The 21,088-nt window shown below is 36.6% G+C and overlaps 1 protein-coding gene across 1 annotated transcript in view; it reads right to left on the bottom strand.

Moving 5' to 3' along the window:
* The window catches only part of LOC112127422, a 215,031-nt gene that overhangs the window by 79,973 nt on the left and 113,970 nt on the right, over nucleotides 1-21,088 (bottom strand). Inside the window, exon 2 of the mRNA XM_024228397.1 lies at nucleotides 5,659-5,735. Coding sequence (XP_024084165.1) covers nucleotides 5,659-5,707 — 49 coding nt within the window. The 5' untranslated portion in view covers nucleotides 5,708-5,735. The remainder of the gene's footprint in view (nucleotides 1-5,658; nucleotides 5,736-21,088) is intronic.

Raw genomic sequence — 21,088 nt, 5'->3', positions numbered from 1 at the left:
GTTTAAAAAGTAAACAGTAGTAAATGTATGCTACTGTGAAGGCCTGACAAGGAAAAGTTTCTACTTACATTAAAAAAAAGCTCAATCCAGCAACTGAGCTATTGAGGTTATTAAAAAGATAGATAGTGAGCCATAATCTATACTACAATACCAATCCTATCCAGCTCTTGAAGCTCTTGAAAAACCTAACCTACAAGTCATTACCGCATAGACTTCATGAAAAAATTTCCCAACTTAATTACGAAATTGTTTCTTCTTCTAACAATTATTTTAAAACTTTAAAGAAACTATCATCAAAATGACAAGATGCAGTGTAATATAAGTTGTAATAATTATTATTATTGCTTCAGTTGTGATTTTACAAGGATCTTTGACATGATTGATAAAATTGGTCATGTAGAACTCCACTGTATGCTTTGATATTCTGTAGTTATTAAAAAATGATAACGCGTGTTGAAGAGCTTTGGTTTGCGCCATCAAACGTATTCATTTTGGTCTGCGACCAGTTGGTTAAAAACTATAAAGGGTGATGACATTTACAGGTGTCCCGCTATTGGAAAATTTCCCTAAGGATTTAAAATATCGATCGCCCACGCTATTGGCGGCCGGCAATTACATTATTGAGAAGGGGTTTTCCTACAGTCAAGAGAGAACGAGTGGGATGATAATTCACGTAAAGACCAAATAAAAGAAAGAATTAACACGAACGCTCTGGCAAAAACACGCTGGAGTTATGACAGGAATCTGTCTAAAACCCTTGGCGCATATCATTTATCAATTTATGCCTAATCAATAGGTCCATTAGATCTAATGATGTTCAAACCTGCGGTAACCTCTTGGGTAATTTTGTAGTTTAGCGCACGATGCGAATTACTTCCCGAATCAGAAAGAAACAACCGAAATTGAACTTTCAGAAGAATAATTCTGTGGCTTTTTTAAATTAGATCATAACTTTTTATTAGGTTTCGTAGTCCGCTTGACCAAATAAATTCTTTTCAGTTAATTAAAGTTTTGGTAGAGATAAAAAAAGTCAATGTCACAAGCGGGATTCGAACCCACGTCCTTCGGCTAAATAAGCTTCTGCTCTACCACTTGAATGACTTCGACCCACTCGGACACTAACTTCCCATCTCAATCCACCTTTTGAAAATGGCTAAAAGGAGGGAAAATTTAAAAGGTGGGGTTGAGATGGGAAGTTGACCGAGGGGGTCGAAGTCACGATAGCTCAAGCGGTAGAGCAGCGGTGTATTTAGCCGAAGGTCGTGAGTTCGAATCCCGCTTGTGACACTGAATTTTTTAACTCAACCAAAACCTTAATTAATTAGATCATAGCGTTTTATCTTTACAACGGTCGACTGCTGATGCACACGGAAAAGCCAATAGCACCTACCATTTAATTTGGACATTACCAACCCTTTTGGTATGCTTTTTCGCCGCGTTTTGCCATATTCAATACCGAATCTGGTGACATACTTTTTTGATGCCATGCTACTCATTGATTATTTCCCAGAAACAGGCAACAAATGTCTAAATTAAGTTTGGTCAGAAAACCGAGTAAATCACCAACTGCTCGAACCAGCTACTCGTCAAGCAGTCTCCTCAGCTCCATAAGTAAACTCTTAAAAAATAAAATAAAAATTGTATGTTCATATAGTAACCAAACATATACTCAATTCAGCTTTCGACCAGGCTTTTATACAATTTCGCTTTTCGCCTAAGTATTGGGTGAGGTTACGACATGGTTCAATGCTAAAAAACGTACTTAAAAAACCACATAATATTGGAACCAAAGGGAGTCTACAGGTTGGTTGATTATAAATTTCCTAAGCTACGTCCTTCTGTTTCAAAATTGTCCCTGGGGTGCCTCAATGGTCTATTCTAGAGCCAAGAGTTTTTTTCAATTTCTCTCTCTCTCTCTTTCTCCACTAAATAATGTACACTGTAATTTGCCTTTTACGAGAACGGCATAGAAAGATATTGTTCCGTCTGGAGATCAAGCGCTGTAGCTTACAATTTAAAGTCGGCCATGAAAAGAATGATCGGTAAGCAGAAATACCACCAGGCAGCGACCCTTTCTTGTCTAACAACTAATAGATTTTGTGCGAGAGACTGGACCAAAAACTTTATTGCACAGGTCTAAACCTAAAGAAAAGCCAAATAAAAAGTCATTAGATTCACTAGTTCGTGGTCCGCTTGACCAATTAATTAAGGCTTTTAGTTGAGATAAAAGGTGGGGTTGAGATGGGAAGTTGGTGTCCGAGTGGATCGAGGTCACGATAGCTCAAGTTGTAGAGCAGCGGCAGATTTAGCCGAAGGTCGTGGGTTCGAATCCCGCTCGTGACGCTGACATTTTTTATCTCAACTAAAAACCTTAATTAATTGTAATATATTAAGTGGTCGAGCGAACCACGAGAAATACTGAATTTAATGAATTAAAATGAAGTATACTTCACTAAAGTTATCCGTGGCCATTTCATTTGTCGCCGAGAATCAAATAGATTACACGACATTTGAAAAATGGCAAAAAGGAGGGAAAATTCAAAAGGTGGGGTTGAGGTGGTGTTGAGATCGTGGGTTCGAATCCCGCTCATGACACTGACTTTTCTATCTCAAATAAAAACCTTTTTTCTTCGACAAAATGGAGACTCATCTAGGAGAAAAATTAATAAACACGCCATCAACAAAGCAATAGTGAGGCCAATGCTGCTGTAAACTTGTTTTACTTGGAGCTACATTTGGACAAACATTAAGAAGCGTCAAGTAAGCCAAAATAAATATTTTTGAGGTTAGTAACTTCATCAATCATGCAACATACAGCGGCTATACCATAGATTAGATCATAATAGAAAAGACGCAAATTGTTTTCACTAAAATTATATTGAAACGACAACACACTTAGATGCTGGAAGCACAAACGAATCAAAACTATATTAAGGTACCTCAAAACTTTCCCGTTTCACATTTAGCCCACCTAATGTGGTGTTTAGTGGCCGTTAATTAATGATTATTTGCAGATCGTGAGATTCGATCTGGTGTGTAGGTTTTAGAAAAACATTTTCTTTATCGTGCCAACGTTTCGATCTTGGGGCACTCTCAACACGATACAGAAGAATGCCATCGACACAGAAAACAAACACTTTCAGCCCTGAAGATGGTCTCAATAAAGATCGAAACGTTGGCACGATAAAGAAATGTTTTTCTAAAACCTACGTCACACCACACCACATCTCACGATCTCTAAATAACCACCTAATAATTATTTATATTTATTTGTCGCGTGGAATGATTTTTCGTATTTGTCCCTAAACGATCTACACTGAATAGGCCAAAAGTCGAAATGCGTCTGACAGTCCTACAAAGCGTGGTTAGTCACACTGAAATAATTAAGAACCAAATCACATTTTCTAAATCATGTACTTACTCTAAAAATGCGTAATCAAAATCGGTCTTTAACGTTCATAGAAAAGTGCACTAAAAATGTGATTTTCAGGTGAGGAAAAAACAAAAACAACTGAAAAAGTTTTAAATCGCGCTGAAAAGACGTCGGTTTTAATATAATTTTGTTCTTTATCCGATAGTTTAGTTTCAAGCAACTATCGATTATCACGGTAGAACCTGCTAGAAGTTTTTGAGATTATTTTTGTCGCGTTTACATGAAATTCATTGAAACGTCGGTTAATTTTACCATTATCGGGTCTTCTCTAGGTAAATTCTGTTCTTCAGCACTAAAAAACTGAAAATAATTAAGACAGAAATTTTTATACAAGGGGCAAAATGAAGCACCACCACAACTAGTTGAATGATATGTACAAGTAATTAAGGTTTTTAGTTGAGATAAAAAAGTCAGTGTCACGAGCGGGATTCGAACCTACGATCTTCGGCTAGATACGCCGCTGCTCTCCCACTTGAGCTATTATCTCAACTAAAAACTTTAATTAATTGAAAGATATTAACTGGTCAAGCGGACAACGAGAACTAGTGAATTTAATAAGTTAAAATGAAGTATACCTTCACTAAAGCTCTCCGAAGCCATTTCATTTGTCGCCGAGAATCCTATCCGATTACACGACATATTCATAAACGTGGTACTTCATATAGTGCCGGAGAAATCCAAAATGCGGACCGCCTATCTCATAAATAAACAAATTATGTATAAAAATCTCTCGGTCATTCATCACCATCATGTATATAAAATACTGTAAACTCGAAATTCCATAGTTGCAATTTCTTCGATTCCAACTACATCATGATTTATATTATTGAGTTAGGATTTTCAGCATTACTCTGCTATTTGTTATTTTTTTCCGAGCGGGTATCGAAGTTCTGTGCTGAAATGGACTTTAAAACTTTGGAACATGGTAGCCAGCGCCGTGGGAGTTCGATTTATGGATGGTTGTAACGTGAAAATTATGAATGTCGAAACAGCCGGGCAAGACTTTCTTTGAACTACCTTGAGTTTTAGTCAAGAGAGAGAGAAATGATTTATAATGGTTTTGCTGTATAATTGTAAAACATTTGCCCCCGCGAAAGCAAACAAACGAGGAAAAGCACACATGAAAATTAGGTTTCAGTTGAATGAAGGCGAAACAACAAAGCAGTTTACATTTGTTAAACTAGGTTCTAATATTTCACTTCTTTAAATATGAAAACCATATATCCATAAAAGGAAAAAAATTGCACGCAAACAAATACTAATGAAATATGCATACTTCGGTGTAATAGAAAAAAAATTCGCATAGGAGACCTAGTTGGAAATCTGAAAAGATAGTTACATCGCATAGAAAAAATAACAGAAATAAATCAGATCACTAAGGTAATAACAAAATATTAGTAAGGAAAAAACAAATAGACGAAGTATCCAGTGTATAGGTTACTTAAAAAGTTCTAGTTTAGTTGGAGTTAAGTTTCAAAATTTAAAGTAGTATTATAATTTTTCATTTAATAAGGATAAAGGAGTTGCTTATAAAAAAATTAAGCTTTATAAACCTGTTCATGTTTTTTCATAATTTCGATAGGGATAAATAGAAAACGATAGTTCTTTAAGCCCCTAGGACCATTACGAAATTTTTTCATATGTTTGCCATGAATCTTATACAAAAATTTACTCAAAGAAATGACAGTTGATGTCGAAAACCAACTAATTGTGGCACTAAAGGTATTACTTGCAAATTGAATGTAAAAGAAATATTTTTTGCCCATCGAATTGAAAGATTTGGGTTTGATTTATTTGCTTTTTGTCATCATTAACACTGTAAAAATAAAATAATTAATTTATATATTACACCTTAGCTAATTTATGAAATGTTTATAAAGCAGGCCGGTGTTAAAATGACAAAGAGAAAATTCTGGTCTTATTTTTGAAATTAGCTCCACGGTTTATGGTTTTTCACAAAGTTTAATTAACGATAATGAGCCTTTATTCTTCGACAAAGATAACTTAAATTTGTAGTTAATAAAGACAAATCGATTTTTGTTTAAAATACAAACAAAACGGCCTAGGTTACAACCATACATCAATGATGATGTTCAACTATACGTTATCACGTTTCCTAATTTGAATACGAAATAAACCGTAACAATTATAAAAAACTTAATAAACTAATGTAGAAAATTAAAAAAAGGACAAGTTGAATAGACAAAGTTGTAAAAAAAGCTTACCTGCAAGCGTAAGGAGAGCTAGCATTAGGTTGAAAAACCTCCAGGCCATACTACCGGTCCCACATAGTCTTCTAATCCTGCAACGGTTGACGAAACATTAATCATATGGTTAGGGATGATGAGCAAGAGTGAAAAATATTGATTTTGAAAAAGTTCTTACGACAATTGCAATTACGCTTATTGGACGAGTAATTTTATTTTTGATGGAATTTATTGATACGTTGGAATTTTCTTGATTGGAATTTTTCCTCCAGAGATACGAACCATTTATCAGAACCGTTACCGACCTCTGACCCCTCAGTAGTCAGAATCCGGGAATCCATTATCGGACGAATAAAAATAAATAAAATCGTATAACTTCATTCGAGTACCCCATGACAAATTAGTGGAGGCTTGAGTTTGATAAATTTGTGGGGTTGCGATCCGGGAGAGTGGTACCAGCTGTGTTAGTGAAGCTAGTTTATGCTGGGAGCATGGTTGATGGAAAGGAGATTACTAAACTCGATTTAGATGATGGCGATAATCGATTCAAGGATTTTTCAAGGTAGTCGAAAATCCTTCGGACTTTAAGTGGTTATTCCAAGTAGCGGCAGCAGCATCAAGGACGTGGAATTTTCGACTATAATGAAGTAACACCTTCTTGGATGTGGCAAAAGTCTTAAGTCAGATTTGGTCGGTGCTGTAAAGGTCCATTTCACATTGTACCACTCTTTGGATTAAAAAAAGCCTTCCTATATGAGTGTTGCTGGAAAGAGGTTCTAGTCTGCAGAAGCATGGTCAGGTCTATATGGCTTGTGTGGCAGAGATCCGCATCCCAAGCAATACCACTTTTTGGATTTTTGTACAAAAAGGTCTTCTACTCAGTTTGCATTACTTGAAGTGAGTGTTGCTTGGAACTGATAGAAGTCTGATTTTAAGGTAATATGGTCCGTGCTGAAGAAGTCCAATTCATAAACTGTACCGTTTTTTGGATTTGTATTGTTAAACAAACATTTTTTTATTACTTTTTACGAGTTAGCAATGTCTGAAAACTACTTCCTGTAATGAAGTGGGTGTTGTTTGGAAGGTGTAGCAGTCTGAAGAAACGTGTTCGTGGTTGACGCTGTATAGGCCCAACGATCAATCCCGAGCAGTACAACTTCATGGATTATTTTGACAAAGTCTTTTAATCAGTATCACATATTTGAAAAGTATAAAACAATTTCCTAAGAAGTAGTGTTGCCCGGAAGTGTATCAAAGTCTGAAGTCATGTCCAAATGGATGGTGTTGCAGAGGTCCAAATCACAAGCTGTACCTCTTATGGATTTTTATCGTTAAAAAAGTCTTCTACTCAGTTAACACGAATTTAAAGAATGTGGAACAATTTCCTATGATGAAGTGAGTGTTGTTCGGAAGTGAAACGCTTTGGCGCTCAAAAGGTCCAATTTGCAAGCTGTACCACTTATGGATTTTTATTGTTAAAAGTCTTCTATGTTTACAGGTATTTAAAGAATTTGAAACAATTTTCTATAATGAAGTGCGTTTTATGGGAAGAGATAGCAATGGGAAGAACCAAGATAAACACTATGATTGGTGCTGTAGACGGCGAATTCCCAACCAGTTTGATTTTTCTTTCAAAAACGTCTTCTACTCAGGTTTCACGTGTTTAAAGAATATAAAACAATTTCCAGTAATGATGTGGGTATTATTTGGAGGAGGTAGCAGTTATATTTATAGTTATATTTATCGTTTGACAAATATTTCGGTTTTGTTGTGTCAATAAAGTAAATTTCATCTTTCCTAAAGTTTAGATTAACCCATTTATGTATTAGTGGTCAATTGACCAAGTAACGTCTTTCAATTAATTATTCTTTTTATGTAAGGTCTTGGTTGAGATAAAACTTGTCCGAGCGGATCGAAATCACAATAGCTCAAGTGGTAGAGCAGCGGCGTATCTAGCCGAAAGTCGTGGGTTCGAGTCCCGCTCGTGACACTGACTTTTTATCTCAACCAAGACCTTACATAAAAAGAATAACTAATTAAAGGAGTAACTTGGACAATTGACCACTAATACATAAATGGATTAATATTTAATAAATAAAAGAAGTATCACTTGACTAACAGCTCTCCGTGGCCATTTTCATAAGTCGTTGAGAATCGAATCCTGATTACTCGACATTTAGAAATGGCAAAAGGAGGGAAAATTCGAACGGTTGTAGGTTGCGGTTGGTGTCCGAGAGGATCGAAGTCACGATAGCTCAAGTGGTAGAACAGCGGCGTATTTAGCCGAAGGTCGTGAGTTCGAATCCCACCCGTGGCACTGACGTTTAATTAACCTTTATTTAGTTTCAAATTGAATTGATACTAAATTATAATTGATTTATATTTTATTAAACATGAAGTCCCAGTAGAAGTAATCTAACACGTCATTCATTCGTTTTTCCAGTTATCTCAATCAACTTCTTTGATCTGCTATCATCTTGTGATTAAATGTTAGTGTAATTTAATTTTTACAAAACAAAAATCCAATGCAATTCAGTTTTTCTATATTTCTTAAATATCCTCCATCCTATTACTTTTTCAAAACGGATAAATTCTAAAGGACTTGATTTTCGTTTAAAGGTCCAATTGGCCTTGCCTGTTAAATGCAAGGGAAGCCCTCGTCGACAAACTGTGTTAGCATTATTTCAGGCCTCTTTGTCGTAAACAGCCCCTTTGGTTACAGTCAAATTAGCCGGCTTACTAACTAGAAGTACCGGTCGCATAACTAATCGTATTACTGGGCCAACTGTCCAAGCTCTTACCGTCCGGATTTCATCACCAAGCCGGATCGACTTGTACAATAATTTGCAAGTATCCCAATACATAATTAACTTAGGAATGATTAGTATGCGTTTGTATGTATTTTGTACATCTTGTACTTTCACTGTGGACTAAAAGATCCGTCGTAACTGTAATTTGGTCCTAATCTGATCGGTTTTGTCTGTTAAGCGGTTCGGCTTTTCACAATCTTCAGTGATGGGTGATTGTAAATTCCACCGATTCCAGAGAACGTAATTCCACCGTTCACCTTGCAGGTAGATGAAGGGTTGGATCGAAATTCTACTGCTTTTTAATATCATGTATTACAAAGTAGGTACACATGTTTTTACGAAACATTTGTCGAAAAGAAAATTCGCTAGGTATGCAGTATCATTTTGTACGGCGGTAGGGCCAAGAAACTCGTGTGACATTATCAAGAGGATTAATTAAAGTTTTTAGTTGAGATAAAAAAGTCAGTGTCACGAGCGGGATTCGAACCCACGGCCTTCGGCTAGATAGGCCGCTACTCTACCGCTTGAGCTATCGTGACTTCGATCCACTCGGGCACTAACTTCCCAACATTAAATTAAAACCTTAATTAATTGAAAGATATTAATTGGTCAAGCAGACCACGAAAACTGGTGAATTTAATAAGTTAAAATGAAGTATACTTCACTAAAGCTCTCAAGAATCAAATAGATTACACGACATTTGAAAAATGGCAAAAAAGAGGGAAAATTCAAAAGGTGGGGTTGAGATGGGAAGCTAAGGTCCGAGTGGATCGAAGTCACGATAGCTGAAGTGGTAGAGTAGCGGCGTATCTAGCCGAAGATCGTGGGTTCGAATCCCGCTCGTGCCATTGACTTTTTTATCTCAACTAAAAACCTTAATTAATTGTAATTGAAAAAATATATTTAATAATATTTGCTTCGCCTCCAAAGCACAACCATACCCCGCAAGAGTCTTGTGAAGAAATGGTCCTGCGACCTCCTTTCATCAAATTACATGTTGTATCAGAAATTGTAGATGGTAAAAAAATATATTTTTAATGATTATTTGGAGATCGTGAGATACGGTCTGGTGTGACGTAGGTTTTAGAAAAAGCTCAAGTGATAGAGAAGCGGCGTATCAAGCCGAAGGTCGTGGGTTCGAATCCCTCTCGTGACACTGACTTTTTTATCTCAACTAAAAACCTCAATTAATTGAAAAACATCAATTGGTCAAGCAGACCTCGAAAACTAGTGAATTATCAAGAGGGGTGATTTGCCCGGTTTTGAACATCAAAACTTGTTCTTGTAAAAATTCGTGCCTCATACTTGCTGTGGAATTCTAGAACTTTGGAGTATTTCCTCTAGTGTTCTATTGGATGTACTTTATTCTTTGAATATCCAACGGCCCCGCAACAAACATATGGATATAAGGATGATACGAAGAGAAATATTTAGCATGATGGAAATGGAAGGCTTCGCATGTGTTGGTCGTTAAATTAAGGCCTGCGCTACATCAATGCCCAAATGGATGGAGGAAAAGTTGCTTCATTGTCGACGTAAACGTCCGTCAAGTAGTCAGCAAATGCGGTAAGTCTGCTGTCACTGGGCATGACATTAATTCTTCAACGAAGAAATCAAACTTCTACGGGATTAAAAAAAAATCATTCCAAATGTTAATTCTAACCACCTCCCACGGTACCGGTCGAATATCCCGTTAGGCGGATTAGACAATTTAATTGTTATATGTAAACAATGTTTGTAAATCCCAGGCCCTGAAGATGATCTCAATAAACATCGAAACGTTGGCTCGATAAAGAAAATGTTTTTCTGAAACCTACATCACACCAGGCCGCATCTCACGATATCTGAATAACTATTTATAAACTCATTACCATCTCACTAGAAAGAACATTAACATTTCTTTAAAATACCAAGTGACACGCTCAACAAAAATCCGAAAATTCTTTTTCCACGAATTTTAAGTTTTCTTATGAAAAATTTCCTGCTGCATCGATTGGCACCAGAATTAAGCTACAAGGATTCATAACATGACACTGCGGACTAAATCGACATTTGAAGAAGATTGGTAGTCCAACATGGCACGTGCAAATTCAGGAAGGAAGCAGAGAGCAAAGAACACGCTTACTAACAAACTGTGGAGTTATATTTGTCAGGAGGAGAATGTACAACATAACCGTAGAAGAAATTCAACCAATGAAACCTACTAATCAAATCTTGATGAACTAGGACTCACCGGTGTGCTATAAACACAGTACAGGGGATTCAATTGCTCTCAAAGGGCGCAATATATCACACAACACGAACATTACATCTTACATCTTGTTGGAAACCACCCTGCTGAGTCAATTGGCTCAAGAATTAAGCTACTGATCGTGCCCGGCACTCTGAAAAGCCCAAACGGGCTGAAACTCAGTTCTGCCCGAACCCTCGACGTACTCCTGTAGATAGAGTTGGCGGCTACATAACCCCCGAACCATGGGGCTCCTCTAGCTGAGACACAGACGGCAAAGAAGAATCTCACAATATTAATACGATTGTATTGAAAAAACGTTACTATTGGGTTGTCCGGAAAATAATGCAGGATTTTGGTATTAAACAAAAAAAAAGAAACTAGTTACTTTAAAGCAATGTTCTTTAATCAAAATAATTTCCCATACTCTCAATACATTTCTCCCAACGTGTTGGTAACTTATTAATTCCGTCTGAGTAGAATTCAGAATTTTTAGAATTGATAAAGTCAATAAATGCATTTTCCAGTTCCGTTTGATTTTTGAATATTATGTGTTGTAAGTAGTGGTCCAGGTGTCTAAAAAAATGGTAGTCAGTAGGCGAGAGGTCCGGAGAGTAGGGTGGGTGAGGCAAAGTTTCATAGCCAAGCTCCAATAATTTTTGTGACGTTACACGTGACACATGTGGTCGAGCGTTGTCATGCAACAAAATGGGCCCTTTCCGATTGACCAAAGAGGGCTTCATTACTGCCAATTTCTGATGCATGGTATTAATTTGGTTACAGTATGATTCAGCATTGATGGTTTCGCCAGGATTTAAGAAGCTGTAGTGTATTAAACCAAATGAAGCCCACCATACCGTAACCATTACCTTTTTTTGATGAGTTGGGGGCTTTGGAAAATGTATTGGAGCTTCTCCTTTGTCGAGCCACTGTCCAGAACGTCTAGTGTTATCGTAGAGAATCCACTTTTCGTCACATGTAACAATTCTGGCCAGAAATGGGTCATTTTTGTTTCGACAAAGAAGTGATGCACAAACATCAAAGCGCTGATTTTTTTGGCGATCGTTTAATGAGTGTGGAACCCAATTTTCGAGTTTTTTCACTTTTCCAATCGCCTTGAGGTGGTCAGCGACGGTCGTTTTACTGACTTTGAGTTGCTCTGCAAGTTCTCGAACAGTTGTTTTGGGGTTTTCTTCCACCACTGATCGCAGAACATCATCATTAAGAGAGGAAGGCCTTCCACGACCTTCTTCATCTTCAAGGCTGAAATCTCCCTCCCGAAATTTTTTAAACCACCTTTGCACAGTGCACTCATTAACACAACCCTCGCCCCAGACTTGGTTAATGTTTCTAGCCGTTTGGGCTCCGCTTCGGCCGAGTTTAAACTCGTAAAAGAAAATCGTACGAAATTCTCGCTTTGACATTATAAGGATGACTGAATTATTTCCAAGTAGCGGAATGCTACAGAGGTAAACAAACAATATCATTTGGAAGAGGATTAATAAGTGTTGACATTCATACAAATGAGTTCCTGTAAACGTAAACAGAATATTTTATATAGATTTTTTTTAATGAAAACTTAAAATCCTGCATTATTTTCCGGACAACCCAATATAAAGTATTCACTTATTGAAGGCGGGAAAAATCACACGTCTGTCTTATCATATCCTCTCGGCTAGTAGATCCCGCGGTCTTGGGTTCGATCCGCACCGTCACATTAGACTTTTTTTCTGACGCCTTAGTGGACCGGTGGCCCGCAATTGAAAGAAATTAACACAGCACTCATCAACGGAAGGGGCGGAATCAGATCTCAGCGACCCTGAATTTGGTCCCAACCCCTTCAAAAATGACTTTCTTCGATGCAAGAACACAGGCATGCCGGGGGCTAAAATTCACACGCGTGTTGCGTGCCCCCAAAAATGGAGCCAGGAATAAAGTACAAAGTACTATTCTAAGTATACAATAAACTGTACTGAAAAAAACCCTACATATTTTATACATTGCACATTATTAAAACTACAGGCTTATAGGAATAGCCTAATTCGCAGAATTTTACAAGATGACCAGCTTTCAGAATTTGAGATCAAGTTGAACTGAGAAGAGCATGTTACAGATTTGTCCACCTTTCTTAACCCACTCTTTTCTAATGAAATGGAATTGAACAGAGTTGGTGATGAACAGCGACCTTCATGCCTGAAATGGCTCCGACAACCTGCCGTGTTACCAACTTTAATTTGAAGCAAATTTTGGTGATGCAAGAGCTATACTTTTTTTTCTATAAATGAATATTTTAATTCTCTTCTGGATTTTAATCACATTCTGTGAACGTTGTTTGATTTTTCAAGTTCGTAAAGTCTTGTTCTCTGTTCTGTCAGATCTTTTTTGCTTTACTTGGATAAATACATTTTACTCTGTATATAGTAATGTGATGAACACTTTCTGCTTCACTTTTTTGTCTGACAACTCTGACTTTTAACTTATTATATTCATTATACAAATGACTCTCTAACTCTGGAATTTCTTAATATCTTCTTTTATAAAATTGAAATGAGTTACGAAGTCGTTTGGGGTTGAATTATTTTCCTAAACATTCCTGTAGATATCTAATGATCTTTTCTCCGCTGTATTTAATTAATTCTATACCTTTGGGATCAGCTACTTTTTTATTGCTTTGAAAAGTAAATATGAATAAAAAGGTTATTAGATTGTTCTGATTTTGACCTGCCGTTTATCCCAAGAATCACCGAAATTGTCGGGAGTGTAAATTTTTAAAAAAACATGGGGAAGGTTCATTAGTTTCAGTTTAATTTCATTAATGCAAAAGCCCACGTATTTTCTATAACGTTATGAGTGTTGATTCAGATTGTTATCAAAGGTTTCCGTGAAATCCGAGCAGTTGGTGAATAACAATGGGGGTTCGTCCATGTGGAATAATGAGATTGATCCGGTTCAGAGCATCGAGCAGGACGACGGCGAGTTCTGTTATAAACTATTATTATATACGATATCTGGAAATAAGCGTGTTATCATACGTATAAAATCTTTAATTTATTAATTTCAATTGAACAATATTCATAGACTGGGGTTCAATAAATGTATACATTCTTTATTCAAATGAGCTCTAGGAATAGAAATTTTGTCCCAGCCATTATACTGTATTAAACATTAAACATTATTAGCCGTTATAAACTAGAGATGAGAAAGAGCTAATGTGAAATATTTCCGCTGCAAATGATACTCAGAAGAAGGAAGTTATATATATTTAAAATAATAGTTTTAGATGTAGTAAATTTTTATGGTAACTCACTGAAGTTCTATTTCGTTAATTGTGCAATGGAGGGCTTCCGTTGAGTCTGTTTTTTTTTTCTAAAGAGATTCAGCAGAATGTTTTTTATTTATTGTATGCGCTAGGAGGTCGCACGCTGGAAATTTAGTGTATTGTATTTATTTAAAGTTTGAGGTAACGTGTGTGTGGTAATTAGTGACGTTAATCGATAATTATTCAGAAATCGTGAGATGCGGTCTGGTGTGATGGAGGTTTCAGAAAAACATTTTCTTTATCGTGCCAACGTTTCGATCTTTATTGAGATCATCTTCAGGGCCTTGTGTTGTCTGCATTTCAGCAAAAAAGTTCTCTGGTTGATAGCCGATGCGAGTTTCTTCTCATTGTTGGCGATGTCCTTCAGAATACTTTTAGCTGCGTGTCCATATGTAGTTAAAATTTTGTTCATAGAATTTCATAGAATTGTTTGAGGTAACATGAAAGGCGGGGTTTATCCCAAATTACTTCGAAGAATATCGAGTACGCAGGGCAGTGTGAATGTATTTTATTAGTTCTTTCAATTAATTATTCTTTCTATGTAGGGTTTTGGTTGATAGAAAAAGTCAGTGTCATGAGTGAGATTCGAACCCACGACCTTCGGCTAAATACGCCGCTACTCTACCACTTGAGCTATCGTGACTTATCCTTTCGGACGCCAAACCTCCATCTCAACCTACAACCGTTTGTATTGTCCCTCTTTTTTCCATTTTCAATTTATGTGTAATTTATTAGAGTGATTGAAGGGGCTTATCCATAAATACCTCGAGGAATATTGAAAACTCCGGGGCAGTGTAAATGAGTATGTGAACTTATTAGAGTGATTGAGGGGCTTATCCCTAAATACCTCGCGGAATATCGCATACTCCGGAGCAGTGTGAATGAGTATGTGATGTAATTTATTAGTGTGAATGAAGAGGCTTATCCGCAAACACCTCGAGGAATGTTGAGTGCTGCAGGGTAGGGTGAATATAATTTATTAGTATGAATGAAAGGGCCTATCCCAAATTACCTAGAGGGTACTAGAGGGTACACACATCGCGTACTCCGGGGCACGTGATTGTAATTTATTAGTGTGATTGAAGGGGCTTATTCCCAAATACCTCGAAGAACATTGAGTACTCGGGGGTAGTAATGAATTTACCCCCAATATCAATTAACCCGAGGAATTTTGAGTGAATGCTAACCGGACTATAAAGTTTTTATCTTTTCTATGTATTTGTGTTATTTTATCTACAATTTACGAGGCCCTGAGCTACGATAAGGATATCAATAAAATAAAGAAAAGAGAAAATTGGTTACTGTTTTATCATACAACATCATAACTTGGCTGGAGAAACAGGAAGTGAAAATAATAAGTATAAAACACGAGGCAGACAAAAAAAGAACATCTAAGAAAGATAAGGTTGGCAATGGCCCATGTAGTTTGCCCGCCCTAAAACTTTAGTCAACTTATTCTTGTCTTCTAAAGTCTTTATTCTTTCGGTGGTATGGACACTTCGCATCCCGAGTTGGTAAGTGAGTGTTTGTCCTCATCTTAAAATTATCAGCTTGAACAGGCAGCGGAAAGTCGGTTGCGAGAATAAGAGAATAATAAAATTAACGGAAGCATAGGAGGCAGCGGAAGTCTTGACGAACGGTAGCACACCTGAGACTAACTTAATAACGAGCCTAGGCCTGGAGAATTCCAGATTATTCTTGCAATATTCTGCGCAAATATTTATTTAGTTTAAGATCCCGAATCGTTTCAGAATGCTAGTGAGGTAAAAGAAATACAAAATTTGTCCGTAGTTTGGTCGTTTCAGATAATCCTGGCCTATTTATCTGTCTTTTTCTACCTTCAATGATAAATCATGTTTCATAATATTGTTGTGATATTTCTCTTTGAGATCTGTGGGTTGCTGAATAGTTTGATATTTTCTGATGATTGTGTTTTAACAAATCTTGGCGTTTTGTCAAACGTTGTCGGACAAATAGGACAATAAAGACGGCGAAAAGCAAAAACGCGTCTGACAGAACGAGAGCAGGGTAGAGAAATCTCAATGAGGAAGACTACCAAAAAAAAAAAAATGTGTAAAACAAATTTATAATTGTACAACACTGATCAATTCACTGGGTTCCTGTTTTTACTTTACGTTTCACCTAAACGGGTTTCTGCTTCACGCCATCTTCCATTCCGTGACCGCCACAAATGAACTTATATACGTTATAATAAACAATGTGGTAACGCATTCCATATTGGAAGTTCACAAGAATTATACAAGGGGGGAAATTACCAGTTTTGGTACGTTTTACCAGGGTTATTTTTTCTAGTAAAAAAAAAAACAAGAGTACAAAATAAATCAATGTTGTTAATATAATATTTCTGGGTAAAAGGCAGCAAATATACTAGCTAAAAAGGGAGATGGCCAAATCCATTTGATTGCATAACAAATGAATCTACTTCATAAAAAGAACAATAATCTTTTGGGAAATCTATTAGCAGACAATAGAGGAAAGTTTAAGTGCTAAAGGAAAACCTCCATACGTCTCCAAATGTAAAAAATATTATATACTGTGTCTTTTTAAGGAGTTTACAGGAGCATGAAACATTCAACGTATAATTTTCAGCGATTGATCACTACAATAAAATGACGTGTCAAATGTTCCTAAAAAAACACCCTAAAATATTTTCAAATAAACCAGAAACCGGGAAGGAAGAAGACTAGAATAAATATTATATATAGGGTGTCCCGCGAACGGATAAGAGAATAGTGAAAGTACATACATAGTGAAAGGTACGCAATAGAACAGAAACAAAATCCTTCTAAAAATTAAATTAAATGTTAAAAAATGTCCACTTTCTTGAAAAATCCAAGACAGATTTTATTATTCTAAAGAGGTCATCCTGCTTCTCTGCTCTTATGAGAGCACAAGAAACCACAGAAAACTTCTTTGTTTGTATAGTATAATTTTAATTATTTTTAGTACAAGTTTAAAAATCTTAATGGCTAAATTTTTAAACCTTTTTAGGACCTAAGTTAGTTAATGATTAGTTGGAGATCGTGAGATGCGGTCGGGTGTGACGTAGGCTTCAGAAAAACATTTTCGTTATGGTTCCAACGTTTCGATCTTTATTGAGATCATCTTCAGGGCTCAAAGTGTTTGTTTTCTATGTAGATGTGTCATTCTTGTGAGTCGTATGGGCACTCTCAACACGACACACAAGAATGACTCATCTGCACAGAAAACAACTGCTTTGAGCCTGAAGATGATCTCAATAAAGATCGAAATTTTGGCACGATAAAGAAAATATTTTTCTAAAATTCACTATTTTTCGTGGTCCGCTTGACCAATTAATATCATTCAATTAATTAAGTTTTTTAGTTGAGATAAAAACGTCAGTGTCAAGAGCGGGATTCGAACCTACGACCTTCGGCTTGATACGCCGCTACTTTACCACTTGAGCTATCGTGACTTCGATCCACTCGGACACTAACTTCCCATCTCAACCCCACCTTCGAATTTTCCCTCCTTTTTGCCATTTTTCAAATGTCGTGTAATCTATTTGATTCTCGGCGACAAATGAAATGGCCACGGAGAAATTTAGTGAAGCATACTTCATTTTAATTCATTAAATTCACTATTTTTCGTGGTTCGCTTGACCACTTAATATCATTCAATGAATTAAGGTTTTTAGTTGAGATACAAAAGTCAGTATCACGAGCGGGATTCGAACCCACAACCTTCGGCTTGATACGCCGCTACTCTACCACTTGAGCTTTTTCTAAAACCTACGTCACACCAGACCGTATTTCACGATCTCCAAATAGTCATTAAAAATATATCTACAATTTCTGATACAATATGTAATTTGATGAAAGGAGGTCGCAGGACCATTTCTTCGCAAAACTCTTGCGGGGTATGGTTGTGCTTTGGAGGCGAAGCCTCGTGCTATTCGGGTGGGAAAGATTATTTTAGAACCTGGTGAATTTTTGCAAATTAATTTTTGGATAATTTGGATTTTAAGGTGGTTGCGGTGGGTAGTATTGCATACATAATAAGGAGCATTTATAATGGATTTGAAGACTTTAGACAGAAAGGGTTAGAGACGTTGGATATTAATAGGTTTAGCGGTTCTGCGCAATTGTATATCGTATGCCCGAATCAGTTGTAGCATCGTTTTGTAGACTGTAAGTTTGGTTTTCGTCGATAGCTTTGGATGATCTTGTTTTTCGTTGTCGATGATAGTCCTGCAGAGTAGACCGGCTTGTCGGCACAGTCATGTAATGCTGATTCCACATTAAGGGAAAGTCAGGGTAGAACCAAAGGTAACGAACAGTCTGATTTGGGGATAGCAACATTGTGAGAAGATTTGCTTCACTATCCATGTAATATGTTCCTGCAGATCTTCCGAAGCAATCACGGATCGAGATTAGAGGATAGTGTACAGTGCCATCGGCAAAAGATGCAAGAAGGGTGGTAGGTGTAGTGGGAACATCTGCAGTATAAAGAATATAGAAAATTGGTTTGAGCACACTCCCCTGCAGTACTCCCGCGGCTAGATAGCAGTATTCGGAGAAATCTGATTGTCAGTCTCCCAAGAACTGCTCTGTAAGATAAGAGCTGACGATTAAGTAGATGGCATTTGGAAGGGCTCGCTTTAATTTGTACAGAATACCCCTGGTCAAACCCTCGAACTACATCAAGAAATGCTTAAATATTCTTTGCCCTCATGTGAGGAGGATATTCGGTCTAGAAAGCAAAACACTGAGGGCGAAAGGGAAACTGATAATCTGGAAGAAGGTTAGAGAAGTTTATTTCGGTAATAGTCTTTTATGGAGATTTATCAGTTAAAATCTAATTTTACATCCGTGATACTGAACTTCGAGAAATTAGGTATTGTGTTTAAAGCTCCATAGTAGGGGCAACTTTTCAGTAAGCGCTATATCTGTCAGTATTTACAGACCCAAGAAAATCTTACTTAAACTTCAGACTTGAACTTGGGAAACTCGTAAAAGTTTGTCTTCTAAGTGATTTTCCTTTTATTTGTTGCTTAAACATAAGATAAGAAGAAAATCAAATGTTTTCGGTGCTCTTTCGATTTGTATAAATAAATCGCAGTAAGACTGGTTTTTATGACTTTATGAGAATAAAATGGTGAAAGATTGAAGTAACGAAAAAAGGAATATCTCGAATACAATTGAAAATCAAGCTTTGGACAAGATTGACATTTTGGTCCAATTTGACGTGATGAAAAGACATCTGTTCACTGGACATCTTGTATACATATATCTCTTATAAGCTGCATGCACTACATAATATGTACTATTAGATAAAGTAAATATATCTTACAATTTACGATTTGGTGTAAATTTTTAAAAACATTTTTCTCAACAATGTGTCTTTTCACTGGTAAATGGTGGACAGTGTAACCCAATCATGTACATCTTTCACGATTAATATTACAATTACACAATTTAAAAAAAAACTTTAGGAATATTTATTTAGAAATCGTGAGATGCGGTGTGATGTGATGTAGATTTCTGAAAAACATTTTCTTTATCGTGCCAACGTTTCGATCTTTATTGAGATCATCTTCAGGGCTGGGATTTACGAACATTGTTTACATATAACAATTACATTTTGGATGTGGAAAAGTGAATCTCACTGGCACTCTCGACACGACACGCAAGAATGGCACAATTACACAGAAGACAAACACTTTGAGTGAGTAGAAATACTTTGATTGAATATATAAAAATATATATTTTGCATTGTATAAATTCACTTTTCCACATCCAAAATGTAATTGTTATATGTAAACAATGTTTGTAAATCCCAGGCCCTGAAGATGATCTCAATAAAGATCGAAACGTTGGCACGATAAAGAAAATGTTTTTCTGAAATCTACATCACACCAGACCGCATCTCATGATTTCTAAATAAATATCGATTAACGGTCATTAATCACCACACACAACTTTAGGAATTTTAAAAACAGTAGACTTTACCTGGTAAAAGTTCAAGTATTCTATTCTGCCATAACCCCTTTCAACGAGTTAAATTTTATATTTTCTTTTAAAAGACATTTATTAAACAACAATTTGATAAAAAAAATAAGTTTAGAAATATAACAATAAATTCATGTTAACAATTGTATCTCTTCCTTTTAGCGTAATGCTTGCTGCGCTTACTGGCGCAGGACGTGCTTCTGGCTCTTTTGCCCCTGCTCTTGTGAACACATCTCCTTGACGATTTCCCGGACTTGGCTCTTAATTTTGTCTGGTGGTGTTTGCGCTTTCTGTCGAGTTTCGAATGTATTTTCTTTTCGACCCGTCTTCCGCCGCATCGGAGGGACAACTTCTCTCCTGGGACGTGGCCGACGTTGGTCAATATCCTGTACTTGTTGTTTTTCTTCACGAAGGTCTTATTTTTGAGCCCTTCATTGAGTAGATTGTCCACACAGGCGCTCGTCTCGTCCGAAAGTGGGTAAAGCTGTCTCAACTTATCCTTAATTTCCTCTCCGGTCAACCCTTTGCTCGGGCTCAATGCGATGTACGCTCTTATGTGAGCTTTTACATAATCCAGCGAGAATGTCACTAGGACGGGATTCTCGTTTGAAGCCATTATCGATTTTCGTTGTATTTAAAACATGTTGAATAAAAAAAAATAGTTAACTACCGAAAAAACTACAGTTAAATTTTGTAATCCATACGGTTTTAAAGCAATCATAAAAAATAACCTCCAACCATATTATTTTCTACCATGTGTTTATAATTTAGCGCGCTCGGAAAATGTAAAATATGGTTTCTCTTAATGGATAAAATTATCCTATGAGCTCTATAAAATTGCGAATTCTACTTCTATTGATTGCAAGCGTTAAAATGGTAATGTAACAGGAGTCAATCAGCGTCCTCTTAGTTGAAAACAACGATTTTTTTAATATAAAAACGTGCTGGGCAACAGTAAAGCAATATTGGTACTACGGTGATCAATTTATTAGAAGGATTTAGCAAACAAGTTGACTGATTGGCTGAAAGGAATGTAAGTATTGATTGGGTAAGAGGGAGAACGTAGTTATGTTGTGACAATGAAACTCTAAATTTC

This window comes from Cimex lectularius, unplaced genomic scaffold (assembly GCF_000648675.2).
Source record: "Cimex lectularius strain Harlan isolate CLEC.00 unplaced genomic scaffold, Clec_2.1 scaffold254, whole genome shotgun sequence".
Lineage (NCBI taxonomy): Eukaryota > Metazoa > Arthropoda > Insecta > Hemiptera > Cimicidae > Cimex > Cimex lectularius.
This window is presented reverse-complemented; position numbering and strand designations above follow the sequence as displayed.